Source organism: Uloborus diversus, chromosome 9, assembly GCF_026930045.1.
Source record: "Uloborus diversus isolate 005 chromosome 9, Udiv.v.3.1, whole genome shotgun sequence".
NCBI lineage: Eukaryota > Metazoa > Arthropoda > Arachnida > Araneae > Uloboridae > Uloborus > Uloborus diversus.
In genome coordinates, this window is record NC_072739.1 from 139,411,589 (window position 1) to 139,432,379 (window position 20,791).

A 20,791-nucleotide genomic window follows, 5' to 3' on the forward strand; every position below is an offset into this window, starting at 1 on the left:
ATCATAATGGTAACATACTGCAAAGAATGCATTTATTGTTTTAATAACATAGTGAGATAAATGATTTAAATTAACAGAAGAATAACCTTATTTCAGTGGGTTACATAGATTTGCTAAAAAAATTAATTAAATGCGTAAAGTAGTACAAACAAAAATATGTAATATTTAAGAGTTTTGGAATTAAGCCACAAAGTTGTTCAAAACTACGATGAATATTCAGAAATTTTAACAACTTTGCAACTTTCAAGGCTTTCATCAAATAATGCTTCTTATTTGATTTTAATAATGGTCAGTTTCAAAAATTGTCAAGATGACAAATGCATGCACAAATTTGTTTATTTTCTGCTATGCACAGAAGTGTTCAGGTACCTCGATTTTTATAGTCAAACTGTACATGCATGCAATCTGCTCTGCAATTAGATGCACAGAATAATTAGATTTATTTAGCAATGGTAATGTTTCAGCTAATTTTTCAAAGCCACTGAACTGATCAAAAGCCATAATTATGATTCATCTGAACCTGTTACAAACTCCTGTTCTACACAACTCTTAAAAGGACAGAAAAGGGGAAAAAGAAAATGAATCTTTGAAGAAAACAATTTTGAAAAAGAGATAGAAAAACTGAAAGTCTTGGAAAAAAAAAGGAGAAGTGATAAGTAGAGGGTATAAAATAGAGAAGATGAACATATAAATAAATGCAGAAGATAAAGGCCCCAAAACTTTGGCTAAAAACCAAAATTCCACAACATTGACCAAGATTTTGTGTTTGCTCATTGGTTAGGCGTGTTCTTTTATTGGTTTGTTACATTACTTGCTGCTTGAATTGCACCCCCCCCCCCCAAAAAAAAAGAAAGGAAAAAAAATACTGAAGAAAAACCACATAAGTTCATCGACCAACGTTTTTAAAAACAAAACATTTAAAAGAAAAAAAAATGTTTTGTAATCTCTGCATACTGAAAAACATTTTTGTCAAAGAAATTATGTCTGTGGCTGCCCCACCTCCAGGAGACCACATAGCATCTACAGCTTTGAACTTCTGTACAAAATTAATTTTGGCTCAGGGATGCTTTATTTTTTTAATTTCAAATTAGTTTTTTTAATGAATATTTCTAGCTAAAATGTACCATAAATTGCAAATTAAGAGTGCGAAAGATTTCCTACAGAGCTTAACATTAGATGCATTCAAAAGAGGGGATTTTTTTACACAAAATGAAGTTTGTTCCAGTTCTCTCAATTTATTAGAAGAGATATAAGGGTTTCTAATTTAGAAAAAAATCCTAGGCTGAAGCAAATTCAAGCAGAGTTGAAGAGCAAAATGTTACTTCAGACCACAAAGTTGAAACCAATTTTTCAAATATACAAAACATCCATTTTGCCAAGCTCAGGGGCCCTTTAGCACCTATAGCTGTAAAATGCAATGAAGTATATTGTCAGTTTTCTACGAGAAGGCAATTGACTCTTCCTTCCTCACATGGTATCCAATTATTCTATTTCTCTGTTTTCGGCAGAAGGTATATTCGGATCATAGCATTTAGTTTAAAAGCAGCAGTTTTTAAAATTTAAGAATAACGAAAATAGCAACAGACAAGTGAAGCAAGTGATGTAACGGATACTAAGACTTTTTTGCACATTAAAATGCACGCCAAAGTTAAGGTTGTCTGGTTGTCTCATTTACAAGCACGGGGATTTGTTTACCGATCACCCCCGCATAGAATTAAACTCTGCGCTCGAGAAGGCTAAGCAAAGTGCCTTCTCATGAAATACGGACAATAGCTGTAAAGGAAATATGAAAGTAGTTAATACTTACAGGAGACTCATGATTCGATTTCTCAGAAACACCAACCACAAAATTTTCAATTGGCTCTTGCTGGCAAGAAGAAATAAAAATTTTAATACAATCCAAAAAATACATAGGGTAGAGAAATACATGCGTCAAATACTGAAATGAACTTACTTTAACATCTTCAGTTGCCATTTGGTCTAATGTTTTCCAATATAATGATTCATTTTCCAACTACAAAAAAACAAGTTTTCATTTAAAGAAATTCCATCTTAAACATGACTTTGTATGCAGCTAAAACATACCGATAAAGTATGAAGTTATAAATTCAGAATGCTTGGGAACTTATCCAGATATTGGAATTTCCTGGACTTTAAGTCCAGATTTAAAACAAAAATTGGAAACAGTGAAATTTTTTGATATTAGGATCGTTTTCCCAAATTTTGCTTCTGTTCATAACATTTCCTTCTTCTTTTATCAATCTCAGTGAAAGCATTTTTTCGTATGCTCAAGTAAACAAAAAGTTAGAGATTACTGACATCTAAGTACAACCAGCAGTTGCTGCTTTTTGTTACTGAGTGTTATATATGCCAATCAATACAATAAATAAATCATGTTTATACAGAAAACAGCTTTGTATATTTGCCCAATATGCTTTGTGTTGTATACTAAAGATAAAATTAAAAGCAATATTGTAAAAGGAAAGAGGAAGCTAAAATATTGTATAACAATTTAAAACAAAACACTAATATTACTCATGACAGGCAAGGGCGCCGATATACAAAATTTTAAGGGGGGGGGGGCTCAAAAATTTTGCTATTATTTAGCAGAATATTTTCCCCGTGGAAACCGATTTCAGTACAGATTAGACACATTAAAATTTGATATTTTCAATAACTTACTCATTAATGGCTGGAAAAGACATTTTTATACTTTTTTGCAAAGAAAAAAGCATTAAAAGCAAGAAAGTTCTAATTTCAAAGGGGGGACGGGGCTTGAGCCTCCACTTGCCCCCTATATGGGCGCCCTTGATGACAGGTGGCATTAAAGAAACTTAAAAATCATCTGTAAGTACTATGTTTTCAACAAGTAACAAATGAACGGTTACAATTTTAAGCACTTAAAATGCACAAAAATCGAAACAAAGATTTTTTTTGTTGATAAATTTAAGGATAAAGTTCCGAACTTTGGGTCTTCTGAATTTCGAGGTTTGGAAATTGAGGTCTCATGCTGAAAACAAATATTAAGTGGGGTTCCACTATAACAAGTGTCATTCCAGGTATTTTTACTAGGGTCTTTTTTTTGTGTGGGGGGGGGGGGGGGAATTCCTTGAATTAAGTGAAATCACTTATTGAATTTTGTGAAATTGAGTTACAAGAAAAGTTATTAGTAGTATAGCACACTAAAATTGGTATTCCAAATAAAATTGGTATAAGACGTTCAAAACTATCAGAGAGTTAAAGAGCAAAATAAAAACTTTGGGCTATTTAGTAAATTTTTATGAAGCTAAAATCATTTCAAAAATTAAGAATGTTGAAAGCTTTTAAAGGGCAGTATGTGCTAGCAGTATATAATTTTACTGGAAAAGTTTTGTGATGAGATAAGTCATTGTTAACATATGAGTTATGATCACATCATAATTACCACAGAATATTGAAGTGGAGCAGATGCTTTCTTGATAATTTTTCTGTTCTTAACAGAGTACTCTTTGATATTTATTTTGACAGTCTTTTTAGGTCTCTTCCATTTTCTCAAATGCTTAGATGGGGGCTTTTTCTTAGGTGTGAAACGTCTGATACGTCTTTTTCGTTTCTTTGGACTTGGAGGTTTTTTCTTCTTCTGAAAGGTAGAAAAGGTAGAAATATTTTCACATTATTTAAAAATACTTTGTAGAAAGCATTATTGCGGGAGGGGGGGGGGCGACATTGTGGTAACATCAAAATATCAATAAACTAACATTTTTTTAACAGAACTTTGATGGTTAAATCAATCTTGATCCAATAAGAACAATAATTGCATGGAATGAAAAAACTAATTAGACATGTTTCTTTGAAGTCTTATACAGTGGGTACTCTTATAATAAAACAAAAACTATCTTCTTTAATTTTGGGAGAAATTTGGGCACGAGGGCCGATGAAATGAAGTTCAGCACCTTAATCTTGTCCTGCCTAAGAATTTCCACCTCTTTTAGTATCTCATTGAGTTCATACCAAAACAAATCTTTTAACTTTACCAGGGAGAAAAGAAGAGACTTTACCAATGCTAATCTATATAAGATACCAAATCAATTACACATAAACGGTGAAACAGTGGTTACTGTAAGTTACTGTTAACAAGCTGAAGGTCACCTCAATCACTAGGTTGTACATTCCATTTAAGTCTTGTCATTCCATGGCATTCAATGCGTTGAAGTTGCAATTCTATTTTTTACTAGCATAGAGAAACCAAAAACAGTTCACTGCAAAATTTTGATGTTGAATTTCATTTGGTACAAAAACATTCAATAGGAAAAAAAGCTTTCTTTTTTCATTTTACTGAAAATGAAAAATGTTTGAAAAAAAAAAAAAGAAAGAAAGAAAGAGAGAAAAAAAAAGGAAAAGAATTTTACTGACTAACACTTGCTTCTTGCAACTTACAGTATAACCTCGACTTAACTATTGTCAAGGGACTGGGAAAATGTATCATTAAATCAAGGATATTGTTAAATTGAGGAGCATAGACACTTAACACAGTCAAATCCAGACCAATAAACTGTATCATTAAATTGTGGAAATGGTTAAATCGGGTACTGTTAAATCCAAGTTATGCTGCACTTTCAAAATCTTGTAAAAACAAAATAATTAAAGAGAAAAAAAATTGTAATTACTGGTAATGTGCAATCTTCCTTAGGTTCAGTTGCAGCTTCACCACCGTTCATTTCTTCATTAAACTGGTTAGAGGAGAAAAGAAATATAAATTGCAAAAATATGTTTTTATTGATTAATTTGCTTATTGAAAATTCAAAACAAATTTTAATTGCAACTAAGACAAAATATTAGCTTTCAATCATTACATGAAAAAATAAATTTCTAAAACCTTTCATTAAATGTGCATTACAAATAATACAAATATTTGAGCCAGTGGTTGGAAAAACTACATTTTTTTTGTAGCGAACTACAACTACAACTACTTTGTTACAAATGTAGTTAACCACAACTACAACTACTTTTTTCAAAATGTAGCAACTACAAACTACTTTTGAAATGTAGTCGCTACTTCGCTACTTTTCAAAAAATAAGTAAATAAAAAGCATACACAATTGGTTGTCCCTCAAAAAATGAAAGTCATTCTTTCAAGTCGCATACACTCCTGTATTTTTCTTCTTGTGTCAAAACAATCGTGAGAAAAAGTTTCATATAATTTGCACAACGGCAACCCGTGCCGACTTGCATCTGAAAGTGTAAAACAGTACTTGTATGCTAGGCCACATCGGGGAAAAAAAAAAAAACTTTTTTTTAGAAACTCGAAATTTCTGTTGATAAAACGTTGCCCCCTGTACCCAACACCCCATATGTGCCACAAGAACATTTATTCAAATTAAAAAACATTTAGATATGCCACACTTGATCTAAAATTTATAATTTTATTTAAAAAATTGATTTTTTTTTTCCAATTATTCAGTTATCTTTTAAAAAATTGCATATAAATTTAAGTTGAATATCAAGTTCAAAAATTACTGCCGAACATATTTACAGATCAACAATTACAAACGAATAATAAAAAAATAATATATTTTAAATGAAAAATTTAACTCAACCTGGAAAAAAAACAGATCCTTGAGTACTATGTGGGAGACTTAAAAATTGCAGGAAAACAAAAATTTCTATTTAACTGTAATTACCTACTTTTCTACTATACTGTTTATATTTTTCAGCTTGATAATTTCGTAAAATCTTACATTTCTGAAAATATGTATCAAAAACTTAATTTTTTGAAGAAAATTAAAAATGTTAGGCACGTGTGGGATATCTAAATGGTTTTTAATTTTGAGTTTATAAAAAAAAACATTTTATTTTAATTTGGCCTAGCATTACACAAGTGCTGGTTCACACTTTCAGCCATAATCGGCATTTGCTGCCGTTGTTCAAATTATATGATTTTTTTTTTTTGACGTAAAAGGACAAAATATAAGAGAGTGTGCAACTTGAAAAATCAACTTTCGATTTTTTTAGGGGGGGGGGGACACCGTAATACACACACACACACCGTAAGAGGATTGAACAAAAAAAGATTGATAAATTAGCTCATCAGAAGACATTAAGAAAACTGTCCGTTATCATACTCTCACACACTGTAATGCTCGTATTTATTGTTAAGTCCTCCAGAACAGTTCAATTTCATCCTTTTCTATAGAATTTTCAGTAGCTTCTTTTTATTTGGTGAATACTGTCGAAAATTTAAGCCTCGCTAAAATATTTGTTTTTAAATCTTCGGTTTGTTCATATAAAATTCACCTAATTTTCAACTCGCAAAATCACCGATATATTCATTTTCGCGAAAATAAGTGCTTTTTGCAATATGAATATTGGTGAAATATGAAAATTACGACGGCAAAAAAACTAATGGCGTCAAACAGATATAACGTATGGCGTTAAAATGAAATGCCTGAGGTCAGCTCGTATTTTTATGATTCTTATTTCTTATTGCATCCGCTGATATCTTGTGTAAAATTAGCGCCAGTCAAATTCGTTTGAACCTTTTTTTTTTTTTTTTTTTTTCAGTTTATTTAAAAGTAGTTTCCGGAAATCGCTACAAACTACTATTTTTTTGTAGTTAACTACTCACTACACTACTTTTTGAAAAAAGTAGTGCGCTACACTACAAACTACTCAAAAATGTAGCTACTACAGTAGCGTCGCTACTTGTAGCGCGCTACTTCCAACCACTGATTTGAGCTGTTTTAAAACCCCTTCAGTCGAAATTATGAAATACTTGATCCAAAATGTTTATATTTGGTACACAGTGTCAATGGTAAAGGGTATCTTACAGATAAAATTTCAAGTGTGTAGGAGAAAAATTAAAAGAATTATGGGACGCTCAATATTCCAGACTTATATTTTAGAAATTAACATTTCATATAAAAAAATGGTAAAATACCAAAAAACTTCATTACAAAATGTTTTTCAAACAATAAAAAAACATAATATAAGCGTTTGAACCCATTAATTAAAAATTCTATATTTTTTAAAAAATCAGGGAAAAAAACCTCGTTTTTTAGACGAGAATCCATGGTTGGAAAAATGAGCCACTCTCTATCTCTTAATCCTTATAAGTCAGTGTTATCAATCCCAAAACAAAAAATATTTCACAGATTATAATAGGCAAAATATAAAGAGTCGACTAAAAAAAAAAATCAAGTAACTTAATTATTACATGAGTAGCAGCTGTTTAAAGTGTATATCCGGTATACCGGACACCAGGTCTGAAGGGGTTAAGAGACCTCCGAGCTAGACACTTTACATTAGTTAATTTAAAACACTGACAATGAGGTTAACACTGTTATGAAAGTAGAGTGGTATTTATTTTGTAAAAAAAAAATAAAAACTAAAATTTACATACAAGAAACCTCTTTATTGAACAACTAACTAGACAGGAATTTCAAACAGGAGAATAATTTTCTAACAGATACTTTTTTAAATAGTTTGCCTTTCACAGATTTTTAAAAAAGTTATGCAAAAATAAAAGTTGCATTAGAATAACATTCATCGGTGGCATAGCACGTAATATATTTTAAATTAATTTTTTATCACAATTGGAAAAGAGCTTTAGATCAATTGTAAAAAGATTAATTCACTTCAAAAAGCAAACAAAACATGCAATCGTGCATTTAGTGTGAAAATGTCATGCATCGAATTTAGTAGATCTTGTCAAATGTCAATTCAAAGAAAAAAAGGGAGAAAAATAGGGAAAAGAAAAACACCATTTAGAGCATACATTTTAAATATAAACAATGATAACATATGATAAAATAACAAAATAATTTAGCATTAGACAAAAAAATAAAACATTTATTTAAAAACAATTGCTTAATAAATTACAGTGGATATTCGTGCATGTTTTGATAACATAAATCATCAATGTTAACACTAAACAATGTCTCAGCACAAAAAACTGTATAGTGACTAGGCTATATTAAATTCATATCTGCTTTGAAAGACCTTTCATGGTATCAGCCTGATTTTAAGGTGAAAAGGGTCAGGGGCTTTATAGCCAAAGAGTTGGAGTTGGTTATTTTGTCCATGACTGCCAGCACTAGAGTAAGGGTCGGAGTCAGACTGATTTTGGGGTGTAGGAGTTAAAGTCGGAGTTGAAAGCTCTAAAATTCCAGAAGTCGGACTCTGTCATTTTCTCTCCGATTCTGCAGCCCTGGATTTTTTTCTCTTAAATGTGTTTCAAATTGAGTCACAAGTTAAATACTCCAGAATTACTATCAGGCTTCATTGAAAGGATCATATATCTCACTCACCGCTTGTTGCACAGATCTTTTGGGTGGATATTTCTTTCGTATCCTCGGCATGTCATCGATTTCTTCAAACAGAGTTGCTTTTGAATCAGGACAAATTTCAACAATTTTCTGTGTTAAAGAGCGTGTGTGACGATGATATGGAGTCATTTCTCGTGAATTCTGTTTTTCTGGTGACAGATCCCGCTTTTCTGATGACTGGAAGAAAAAAAAAAGCTTATGAATTTTCCTGCTTAAATCATGAAACCTTAATTTCTTCATTTCATTGTTTGCAGAAATACAAACAGAACGTTCTTGTTGCAATAAATAAGGAAGGTAGTTCATTGTTTGAAATTTCTTACCTCATTAACACCATGAAAAATACATACCTTATAACCTCAATTAAACAATTGTCAATGGACTGGAAAAAAATAATACAGTGCAGAACCTTTTATACGGGAACCAAAAAACCGGAAAACCAGAAAACCGGCAACCTTTTGCCAATTTTCCCGCCATTTAAAAAAAATATGCATTTTTTGCAATTTTTGAAAAACTAAGCATTTTTTGAAATACCTAAAAGAATATGAGCGGCTTCTTAATAAATACCATATTACTCATCTATAACTTGGGAAAATGTTTACAGAAACGAACTTCAAAGGATTATCCTTAATGCGGGGCAAAATTTCTGAAATATTCTTTTGAATTAAAATGTACCCTCATAAGTCTGAAATTTTCATGTTTTATTCCAACTGAATACTAAAGAAATGAATATTTTCACATTCTAATGCAATATTTTATTGAATAGTCTCTAATTAAAGCCGTTTGGAGCATAAGTAACGTTGGAAAAGCGCGGGAAACACCGAAAACCAGTTTTGCAAATTTTTTGGATAGTTGATGGTGGAATATGGAAATCTTTAAACGCAAGACTCATAAATCTAATTTCTATTGGTATGAACTTAATGCAAAAGCAATAGTTATAGCTATAGCTATAACTACCGCAATCGCAAACCCTAAACCTTTACAAAAAATTTTTTTTAAAAAATGCGTTCCTGAAAACAAATTATTTCATACATTATAGTAAAAAAATCGCACATTTATGTTCAAAAACTTGTTTCTTGCCCTTCCCTTCATTTTCTTCCGTTTTATAACCTGGAAAAGTTTTTTCTTTTTCTCTTTCAAAATGAATGTGAGGGTCTCAGGTCTTATGGATAACTTTCAACAATAAGCATTTCTGAACTGTTTTCTTCTTATTTTAATATGTATTACTATTTATTATAGTATTTTAAGTTTCATACACAAATGGCCAATAGCGCTTTTTAGCGATACAGAAAACCGGGAAAATCGGATATCCAGGACAGCGATGGTCCCAAACTTCCCGGATAATTGGTTCTCTACTGAAGTTAATTCATGAGTCTTATTAAATTGAGGAGCATAGACATTCAATGCAGTCAAAACTGGACTAGTGAAATGTATCATTAAATTAAAGTTATGCTGTAATTCACTATCACAGCTGCCAAGGTTGAAAGACAAAAATTAGGGAGACTTTGCAAGAATAAATTCAACTACAAAAGTTTGAAAAGAGATTTTTTAAACTAATGTAGAAATTTTTTAAATTGAGCCTGTTTCGGACCTGAAATTTACAACTTTTAGGTTTAAATTTTTTTTTTAAAGACATATAAATTTGTTTTTTCTTATAAGTGATGATAAACATTCCTTGAAGTGGGGAAAAATTCATGAAGTTCAGAAAAAATTAGGAAGATTTTACCACATTTTTGGGAAATAAAAAGTTTTGAAAAGAAAACAAATGAAATTTTTACATTTAAAAAATTGATTGGACATATACACCTTCCATACTCACATATGATTTTGTTTTTGCTATTGTGATCGTTTCACTACAGAGATTTTTTCTGAAAATTCTCATCACTGGAAAATAATCTTTTTTTTTTTAATTTAGGAAATTTCATTTTGATTTAGATACAGGAGCCTACCCGCCCCCCCCCCCCCAAAAAAAAACCCTACCCCCCACAAACATAAATGGAAAAAAAAAATATCTGCATACAAAGCTTATGACCTTATGCTGTTTCATACTGCAAATTTTGTTTCAAGTCAAAACCTTGAGTTTTGAGCAAATTTTTTGGAAATGTTACTGACGATTTTGCTGTAAGTACAAAATTGGAGCTAAGCATTTATAAAGTGGAGTATTAGGTGGTTCATTAACAAAACATAAATTATTTTATGCTTCTATCATAATATTACTTTCTACAATTGCTCAAATTGCTAGTTGTAAAGAAATATCATTGTGTGCGAAAATAACCCAAAAACCAAAGTTTGTTCCACTTGTGCAAATCGGTTTAATAATAAATTATAAGTTCAAGATTAGGCAATAAAATATTTATGAACCCTTACATTTTGCTTCCTCTTCTCAGTTTCAGGTGGTTCTGGACTGCCAGCAGTATCATGATAATCTTCAAAAATTAAATCCTCTTTTAAAACAAGCTGTGTATTGTTGGGAACATTTTCATCTCCATTACTTGGGCATTTGAATTTAAAATCCTGTTGTACTTCATAATTATCTAAATCTGTAGAGAAAAAATTTGATCAGCAGAATACCTTAGGTTAGCAGAATCAGGATGCTGTTAAAGACAAATTAGCTTCATATTTAAGATTTATAAACATCTTACTACTTTAATAAATGAAAGCATAAACACGAAACCAAAATACTTTTAAATCAACTTTTATAGTTTCATTTTGAGATAGTTGAATCTCGCAATAACATTTTCAAAAATAACTTAAACGTTTCAATGTGAGACTGCTTCAATTCAATAAAAATTTATTTGAGAGATAACTTTTTACCATCAATACATAATGTGACCAGACGTCCCGCTTTTGGCGGGACAGTCCTGCTTTTTGTCTTACTGTCCCGCTGCGGGAATGTCCCACCAAAGTGTCCCGCTTTGTCGAAAAAGTCCCGCTTTTTTTGTTTAAATTCCGTCACACAAGAAATATAACATACAATCTAGATTTTTTTAAACGCTTTTTCGATTTTTTGCTGTCAGTAAACGTAAGAATGCCATGTAAAATGTTATTCTTTAATGTTTAATACGTTAAACTACCTCCACCATGATTTGGATTGAAGAGGAGGAGCTGTTAAGCATCTAAATGGGCTGCAGAAGGAATCTCGGGAGATAAGCAATGGGTGGAGATATTTATTCATTTTCGCACTCAGGCGATTGAAGTCAATTGTTTGACAAAGATTGTCGAGTTTGGTTTCAGTTTGCCAGGCACAACAGCAGTTGTTGAAAGAACATTTTCCTTGGTGAATAAAATGTGGACATCTGAAAAAATGCAATTATCAGTTGCCACTTTAAAAAGTCTTCTTTTAACTAAAATTAACTTTTCTTATTCATGCAAGTAATTTCTTGATTTTCTGAAAGGCAACAAGAATTTGCTTCTTAAAATTGCTTCTAACAGCAAGTACAGTCGGACCTCCATACATCGAACTTCCACATATCGAAATTTTCTATATATCGAAATCCCAGCACATTTCCATGTTTATTACATAGAAAATTTGTTTCTATATATCGAAAAAATCTCTATATATTTTTCTCGAGACGTTCGTAGATTTTTTTTCCCAATTTAGACTGTTTGTCTCATGAAAAATGAAGGTTAGGGGAGAAAATTATGTTCACTAAAGGTTGCTATGAAATTCACAAGGAATCTGGGGTTGAGGGGTATGCAATATTCTTTACATCAATACTATTAAATTATTTTCAACTTGAGTTCTTTATTGGTACATTTGAGTTATTTCTTGGCATTTTTCTGTTCTGTAAAATATTAAGCCTGTGGAAGAAAAACTACTATACGAACCCCCCCCCCCCCCCCCCCACCGTCATGTGTCCTGATTTTTAGCTTGAAAAATCTGGTCACATTATCAATACATCAATGGTGTACCATCTAGTATGGGTGAAACCTGGGGCGGTAACTTGTGGTGTCACCCCCTCCTCCCCCTCTACAAAACACATACACACAAATTTTTAAATATTCTACGTAAACATAAAATTCATACATTTTCAGAAAAAGTAACATTTGTGTTATAACAAAACTTTAAGTGGGCTAATGTACAAAAGAGAAGTAAAAACTATGAATGCTATGAATATATAACTTGTCCTTGATGCAAATGTGCAGGCCATCGAGAAGCCTGGCCCCGTAATTATTTCAAACATATCTCAAACACTTGGAAAGACAATGGATTCAGTTTTTTGGTATAAGGGGAAGTCACTACAAGGTCTAAGTTTTGAGAATATGAACCAAATCCTGAGTATAGTACCGTATTTTCGTGTGTATTATTATCCGCGGGCGGCCTATAATCCGCAGGTCCTAAAATCGGAATGAAGAAAAAAAAGCTTCGTATAATCCACGGTGGCGTATAATCCGCAGATAATACGATGTAAAAAGATCAAGTTTGAATTTAACATACCATTTGAGCAACTAAACTAAAAACGTGAAAAAGTAATTACTTTGAGGCATAATCAAAATTAATCTGGAATATAATCCAAAATATAATTATTTCTTCTTGAAATCTTGATTATAGTACGCTAATTACTTGAAAAACAAAGAGTCAAGACAAAGGAGAAACGGTCTAATCTTGTGCAAATGGCTAGCTATTTCACTGTAATCTTGCTTATTTTACATGACCTGAATCGTCAAGAGGAACATTCAAGCAACGTAAAATAACCAACATACAGGCAGGCAGCGAAGAAGAACATGCATGCTTCGTAAAATAAACAACATTCAATCGGCGTGACCCGTGAATTCTACTGTAAAAATATTGAGGTTCAATGCATTGGTGTTAAGGGAAAAAAAAATCACAGATAATCCGTGGCTGCGTATAATCCGCATCTCATAAACTTTGCCTTTTTTAGCAGATAATCTGCAGATTATACGCAGGAAAATATGGTATTCACTCCATAATGTGGGGCAACAAATGGGGGTTCCAGGGATTTTCTCATTTCGAGGTTGACTGGGTAAGGCCATAGTAACTAGTCTCATATGATGCAATACTTTTCGCCATATCATACCACTTATTGTAGTGATTTGAGATTGCCTTGTTGCTTTCATTAAAAAATAGAAGTCCCTGACAAAGTGGTTACTGTGAATATAAAAGTGGCTCAAAAGTGAATTGGGCACTGGCTAAAAATTTGAATTTTCAAGTCTACCATTTGCCATTTGGTACGTTACTTTGCAAGATGTAAATTAATATATAAGTAAACAAAACTAGTAGAAAAACTTGAATCAATTTCATTGGCAGTTCACTTTTCTGACAAATTGCGAGGTAAAATAATGAAAATTTTAAGACATTTTGGACAAGATTCAAAATATTAGGAACTTTAGGAATTTTTAAACAAATTAGGAATTTTAGGAAAATTAGGACAATTTCTCTTCCTGCAAATTGAGGCAGTATAGTAAGTTTAAACTTCAAATATTTTTTAACATACTTAAAATTTTATATCTGCGATATCCACCGAAGCCTTTGACCCCTTCGATATTTTTTGCCGCTTTTAAAGCTGCTCTCATGCGTTGCTTGGAATAAACGAAGTCCAATCTATTCTTCGGTACTGGTCGTCCTTTAATTTCATCCCAAGCCTATAAGTAAAAACATAAAACTAAAAGTGATACACAAAACACTTACTATATAAACCCTTTTTAAAATATTCCCAGATCAATATTTAGGATATTTTTTATGCTATTAGTTCAGTTTGCTAACAACTTCACTTAACCTTTGCAAGTAATTATTCAATGAGAGATTTTAAACTAGCTAGTTCTCTAATTTCACAATAAGATCCCAGTTAAAGGCACGACTTACAGCAAAAACAGCGGCTTGTTCCAGATTCCAAGCAGAAGCAGCTTTGTGTGTCCAACTGAGTAAAAAACATGAAGGGTTTAAAGGATCCCACATTAAAAGATCACCATATGTCTTGTAGTTGAGCGCCGGAATCAGGAAGTCTTCCACTAACCTGCTTTTCTAAAAAGGGAAAAAAAGCATTTACAAAAAATGATTTATATTTAGTTTATCCGTCCACTGAGTTTTTGCTGCTCAGTCTCAATTTAGTTGACAGTTCAAAACTAAAAAGAACAAATTTTAGAGTTCTTAAATCCCTTGGAAATTGATTACAGGTAACCACTTACCAATGGTGCTCAGGAGGGGGGGGGGGGGACGGTCCAAGTGGTCTTATTTTTGTGTTTTATTTTTGAGAAAATCTCCAAAAAGCTGAGATGTGTTGATGGCACAGAGGGCATACAAGCATGTCAAAATATTCGACATTTTTATTAATTTTTCTTTACTTTCCGGTGCTAAGGAAATAATATTAATTATAATACTTACTTATTTTTATGTGAGGTATGTAAGTACACAAGGTATGTTCTCCATACCTTGACGCTACACTAAAAAAGAAGCTGCATCCAGAACTTTCGTTTATTCTAACAAACGTCGTGAGAAATGTTAACAAACTTCGCAGTTAGCCGTTAAACTCATTAGAAACAGTTTCAACAAATTCAACTATTGCCAATAACTTTTCTAAAGGTTTTTTTTTTCAAAAATTTCATCAAACATTCTAATGACAATATAAAAATTGAACGGAACGTCAGTAAAGATGTATTTAAGCAGTGGACATCCGTTCATCGATCTCTTGGCAGAGGATCTGGTTCGCAGTGGAGTCACTGTGACTTAGCCGTGACACAATGTGCTGTTAGGGGAGTTTGGAGCAGCTTGGAACAGTAAAACAGTGAATTTGGAGCAGCCTGGAGCAGTAAAATAACAAATTTGGAGCAGCTTGCAGCAGAAAAAATTTAAATTTTGCATCAATTTGGAGCAACTATGCATATTTCACACACAGAAACATCTGTGACATGAGACATCTGTAACTTATACATAACTGCTTTAGTGCACATTTAAGTTATAGTGCTTTTGATACCTATTTTTTAGAATTTATTTGCTTTTATGTTCATATATACATGTAAATGACATAAGATATATATACATATAACTCAAAAACATATTCAAAGAGGTTTTTAAAAAGAGCAAAAAAGAATGATTAAATTTAAAAACTTTACTTCAACAAGTTACAAATAAGTTTTAAAGAGCTATTAATTTTTCTTTTTTTTCTTCTTGATATGTGTAAGTGTAACCTATATTTGATCCTATTATTAATTTTTTGGAAAATATGTTTATATACTGAATTACTTTATAAACAAATCTGAAGATCAAGCAAAGGCAACATTAATACTGTTTATTTTTAACTGTTTCATTTTGAAACACAAAGCTAACTATGAAATAACAATGAAAAAAAATTTTTTTTTTTTGAGAAATGAAGTCATAAGAAAAGGAATTTTAAAATACATGTGAAAAAAACATAAAAAATTTGAAGGAAAAAAAAGAAATAAATGAATAAAAATTTTAAGACAGACTAAGAATATGGAAAAAATGCCTGAATCTGAGAATGTTTGCATCTTTATTACCAGAGCATTAGAATTCCCTGATTTTTGCTATCCTGTCGCCAACCAAAATTATAAAGATCGATTTTCTGTCCTAAAACCATAAGAAACCCCAAGATTAAAAACTGGTGAACAATATTAATTTTTACAGATGGTTTTTGCTTAAATCAATTTTGATGCAATTGGATTGACATTTTAAAGTGGGGGTGGCAAGAAGACGAACTTACAAGTCCTCATATTCTGAAAATAAATGATAAGAAAGGTCGAAAATAACGATTAACACAGAATTTTTCAAGTCAAAGGAAAATAATCACATAAAAAATTAAAACGATCGAGTTTTTCAAAAGTGGATGCAATTGGATTTTGAAATGCGCAAAAATAGGGACCAAGTCAAAAAACCGTAAAAACAAGCTCTAAGTGCATAAACTTGAGGATATACTGCAACAACTGCCAAACATACAGAAAGAACTGCAACATTAAATGCATAATTGTAATTTTGGCACAGAAAAGTCCATTTGGCGGTCTTTTGGAGCAGTTTGGCGCAGGATCGGCGATTGGCGCAATTGGCACGTCCCTGATGATGAACAAAAAATTAGAAAGGGAGGAGGAGGAGGGGGAGGGGGCTAATAAAGCTGTGAAAGCATAATTTGTAATTTTTCTTAGCATTTTCTGTGAGAACACAATTTTATGTTGAATCAAGACAGATACATGAAGTTTCTGATTATCCAAACAGGGACATCCTGATGGGAAGTCACTATGATCTACCATAATTTTCCTCATTCGGCTCTAATTTTGAGATAGAAGTGCAATAACGCAATTAAAAAAAAAAAAAAACGAAGCCTTATGCCTCTTCTTACTATAAATTGGGGCAAGAGTAGGTTTGACAGATTTCTGAAATGTTTAACCGGAACACCGGACCCCTCCCTCCATCCCCCTCCAGCACTGTGAGTATTCAAAAGGGTACATAGCCCTGGTTGGTTTTTAGGGTGTTTTATAAGGCAATTCATTCTCAATGTTATGAATAAATATTTACTAATTATGAACCAAAACATGGGGGTGCTTAGAAATGCCAAAAGCAGATAAATTTCTTACCTGTTAATATTTACAAGTTCTTTTAGTAAGGAGAAACACTTCGAAGGAGGAATAAAAAACTGAACAGTATTTACATATACTTTTTATTGACCAGGACATTTTTTTAGGAAGTCTTTTTTGTTTCTAATCCTGTTGTAAAAATCCTTACAAGCTAGTCCGATATTAATTTTACACATCAATGTCCAAATGAGAAAGTAATTATGCTAAATATTCCTTCCCAGTTAATTATTTTTAGATTTCTTTTTTGTTTATCATCTATCATCAAATTTATCTTTTTCCGGGACACAAAGTAAACCAGCCAAGACACCAGGATTTTGTCTGAAAACTGGGACTGTCCCAGTCAACCCTGGACGTCTGGCAAGCCTTGGCAAGGGTAACCTGGCAACATACTAATGAGAGGATCAGGCTTTCTGTAGCCTTTATAATGCTTCCAAGTTAGCTCTGAACCTACTAGGGTCATACAAAAGGGCTTGTATTTGATTACTTGTTTAATCAAGTCTCTTTCAATTAATGGGAATACCTAGTTAAAAAAATTTAAGATTAGGATGCCTCAGTGCTTGAAACGGTTGGATTTCTTCCAGGCCAGAGAAAGAATCAAGTAAAAACTGCAAGAACATTGCAGGAAATAAAGCACGTGTTCACATGTTGAAAACCAAAAAAACTGTGACTTGTGTGTTGAAGGTTGGCTTCTTTAAAAAAATAAAACAATCTTTACATTATTAAAATAAAAAGAGTTCCAAGAAAGGATACAATACAGAACAGATTTAACTTGTTGAAAAGACAACATTTAGGAGAGATTAAGTTATATGATACAGAAAGATGAAAAGGAAAAAAAAAAAACAAATGAAAAAAAAACTAGGTGACAACTGCAAATGCGCATGTCTATTAATCAAACTAGAAATAAATTAAAAAAAGTCTACTAATTAACTTCAGATGCAAGATTAAACTACTTGAATGTTTCAAAATTTTCTGGAAACACATACTGCACAGTAAGAAAATTTCCTCCCCCCCCCCCCCTTCCCTCTCCCAAAACAAGATTTATTCAAACATCTTACACAAAATCATCTGAAAGAGATTAATAATCAAACATACCCTTTCTTTATGGCTAGGAGCACTGTTTTCTTGTAGATTTTCTAGACAATCTATTTCCTGCAAGAAAGAATAAGTTCTTCAAATAAAAAAATCTATATTACAAGTAACTCACAAAATAAACTTCAAGTTGTATGTGACATCAAAATTACAAAATACTTTTAAACCAATTATTCATTAAAACTTATGGTTGTATATTAATGAGAATCTAGAGTAATGCCACAAAATTAATATTAATTACACATTGGTAAAACCAGCTTTTATTTGTACTTGGAAGGGGGGTGGAATATTTGAGGTCACAGTTGACACTCATTCATTTGGCCAAACAAGCTCCGTTTAGATTAGTTAGCCAACTTGAACTTAAAAAACAGACTTATTTATTTTTTGAAGACCAATTTTTTGCTTTATTAGCAAAAAATTTGCTAATAAAGCAAAATTGCTACATTAGCAAACAAAATATTTCAGGGAATGGCACTCCAACCTTATCCTGCTTGTAACTACAGCACTGGGTATAGCTAATTTTTAGTAAATATTTGACTATATAAGTTAGAGATGCACTGATTAAGCAAATTAGCTGATTAACTGTAATGATAATGATTTTTAATGCATTGATGCAGTCCTATTTCGTCGTGGATTTAGGTATGCAAGTGTCAGTAGCAAAAGTTTACTAAATGTAATTTTACGTGACCAGACCTGCGCTCCAGTAGCGGTCTACGGAAAACCTAAAAGTACTCTCAAGGGCACAAATATAGGAGGGCAAGGTGGGGGTTTGAGCCCCCCCCCCCCCTTAGAAATTAGAACTTCCTTGCTTATAGTACTTTTTCTTTGCAAAAATGTAAAAACATTTCTTCTCCAGCCATTAACAAATACAAATACAAAAGTGACGACCAGCAACAGGCCCTGGGCCCAGCTAGACTGTTTCTAGTCAATTTACAATCCCCAGTGAAGATCAATGGCCCTCTTAAAACTATCTACTCCCTTGCTCATTACCACCTCTTCCGGCAAGCTGTTCCAAGGTTCCACTACCCTGCTAAAATAATAATTTTTCCTAATATCAATGTTAGCCTGAGATTTAAATAGCTTAAAACAATGACCCCTTGTCCTGTTTTCAGTGCTAAACTTCAGCCCCACAACATTTTTTATTTTAATAAATTTAAACAACTGAATCATGTCCCCTCGGTCTCTTCTTTGCTCAAGACTACATTTTTAGCCTTCTAAGCCTGGAATCATAATCTAAGTGGTAAAGTTCCTTTATTAGCCTTGTAGCTCGCCTTTGAACCCTTTCCAATACATTAATGTCTTTCTTAAGATAAGGAGACCAAAGCTGAACAGCATACTCCAAATAGGGTCTTACCAAACTTCTATATAAGGGCCGAAGAACTTCTTTAGATTTTTTTGAAATAGATCTATTGATAAACTCAAGCATCTTATTAGCTTTGTTACTAGCAATGCTGCACTGCTGGCTAAACTTTAAATCCTGACTTATTAAGACCCCCAGATCAGTAACTTTGTCTGCCTGACTAATGATTGAACCTTGCAAATAATAACTTGTACACTTATTTCCATGCCCTAAATGTAGCAACGATTAGAGTCATTAAAATTTGATTTTTAATAACGAATAAGTTATTTAAAATCAAATTTTAATGACTAATCTGTCCTGAAATTGGTTTTAATGGGGAAAATATCCTGCTAAGCTATGGTTAAAATATCTGAGCCCCCCCCCCCCTACAATTTTGCATATGGGCGCCCATGAGTACACTTCCTGTAAGCAATGTGTTAGTACTGCAATTACTCGATCAGTTAAATTTTTGTTTAAAATTTTGACTTTTTAGAATTAGTTACGATAGTTTATTTTCCTTGAGTGATGATTTTATCCCATTTTCATATATTTTTTTATAAATAAAGATACCGCTCTCAAATTAAAGTTTTAACCTAAACAATTTTCATTAGTTTCCAGTGCTTATCAGTAATTCTTAATACCAGACACATGCAGCAGCTACAACTAGTATTTGATATTCAAAGGGACAAGATCCAAAGAAAAAGAATTAAAATTAAAATAGGTATTACAATTAGAAGAAAAAAAAATCAACTTTTCCACCCCCAAATTAAAAATAAAACAAAATGTGCAATACCAGTACAAAGTAAAAATAAATACTTTTACTTCTCCCACAATAGCCCCCCCCCCCCCCCAGTGAAGAAAGATGAATTAATTAAAATATGTATCTTAACTAGAGAATAAAATGAAAATCTATCTCACCTCCTCCTCAGAAGGAAAAAGAATTTTACAGAGACTATACATATTTAAACAAAACGGAAATCTTACTCCTCCTCCCGCACAAATCAAACATGATGATTAAAGTATGCATTTTATTAGAGCGAAATAAAAGTCCCCCCCCCAGTGAAGAAAGATGAATTAATTAAAATATGTATCTTAACTAGAGAGCAAAATGAAAATCCAGCCCACCCCCTCCTTAGAAGAAAGGAGAATTTTACCTAATTAGAATTTTACCTAACTAGTTACAACAACTAGTTACATACAGTAGCCTTTATACTAGTACATAACATTACCTAACTAGTTACATTACCATAACTAGTTACATCCTACTCCCCCTCCCGCACAAGGCAAATATAATTTGATTATATTTGCATTTTATTAGAGCAAAATAAAAGTCACCCCCCCCCCCCCCCACCTTCGTTTCAAAGAAAAAAGAATTGAACTACACATTATTCCCCCCCCCCCCCCTTGAAAAATTTCAATCCTACAGTCTGCACCATCTCTTTCCCCCGCCACCAAGGCGGCACTCCTGCTTACAAAGAAATTTTCAGTCCCCTCCCCCACCAAAAAAATATCCTTCGGA

General features: G+C 32.4%; 1 protein-coding gene across 1 annotated transcript in view; it reads right to left on the reverse strand.

Moving 5' to 3' along the window:
* The window catches only part of LOC129230531 (muscle M-line assembly protein unc-89-like), a 63,420-nt gene that overhangs the window by 28,459 nt on the left and 14,170 nt on the right, over positions 1–20,791 (reverse strand). Inside the window, exons 3-11 of the mRNA XM_054864935.1 lie at positions 17,937–17,993; positions 14,125–14,283; positions 13,757–13,904; positions 10,668–10,840; positions 8,286–8,480; positions 4,647–4,709; positions 3,425–3,619; positions 1,955–2,014; positions 1,808–1,867 (exon numbers count right to left, since the gene is read on the reverse strand). Of these exons, the coding sequence (XP_054720910.1) occupies positions 1,808–1,867; positions 1,955–2,014; positions 3,425–3,619; positions 4,647–4,709; positions 8,286–8,480; positions 10,668–10,840; positions 13,757–13,904; positions 14,125–14,283; positions 17,937–17,993 (1,110 nt within the window). The remainder of the gene's footprint in view (positions 1–1,807; positions 1,868–1,954; positions 2,015–3,424; positions 3,620–4,646; positions 4,710–8,285; positions 8,481–10,667; positions 10,841–13,756; positions 13,905–14,124; positions 14,284–17,936; positions 17,994–20,791) is intronic.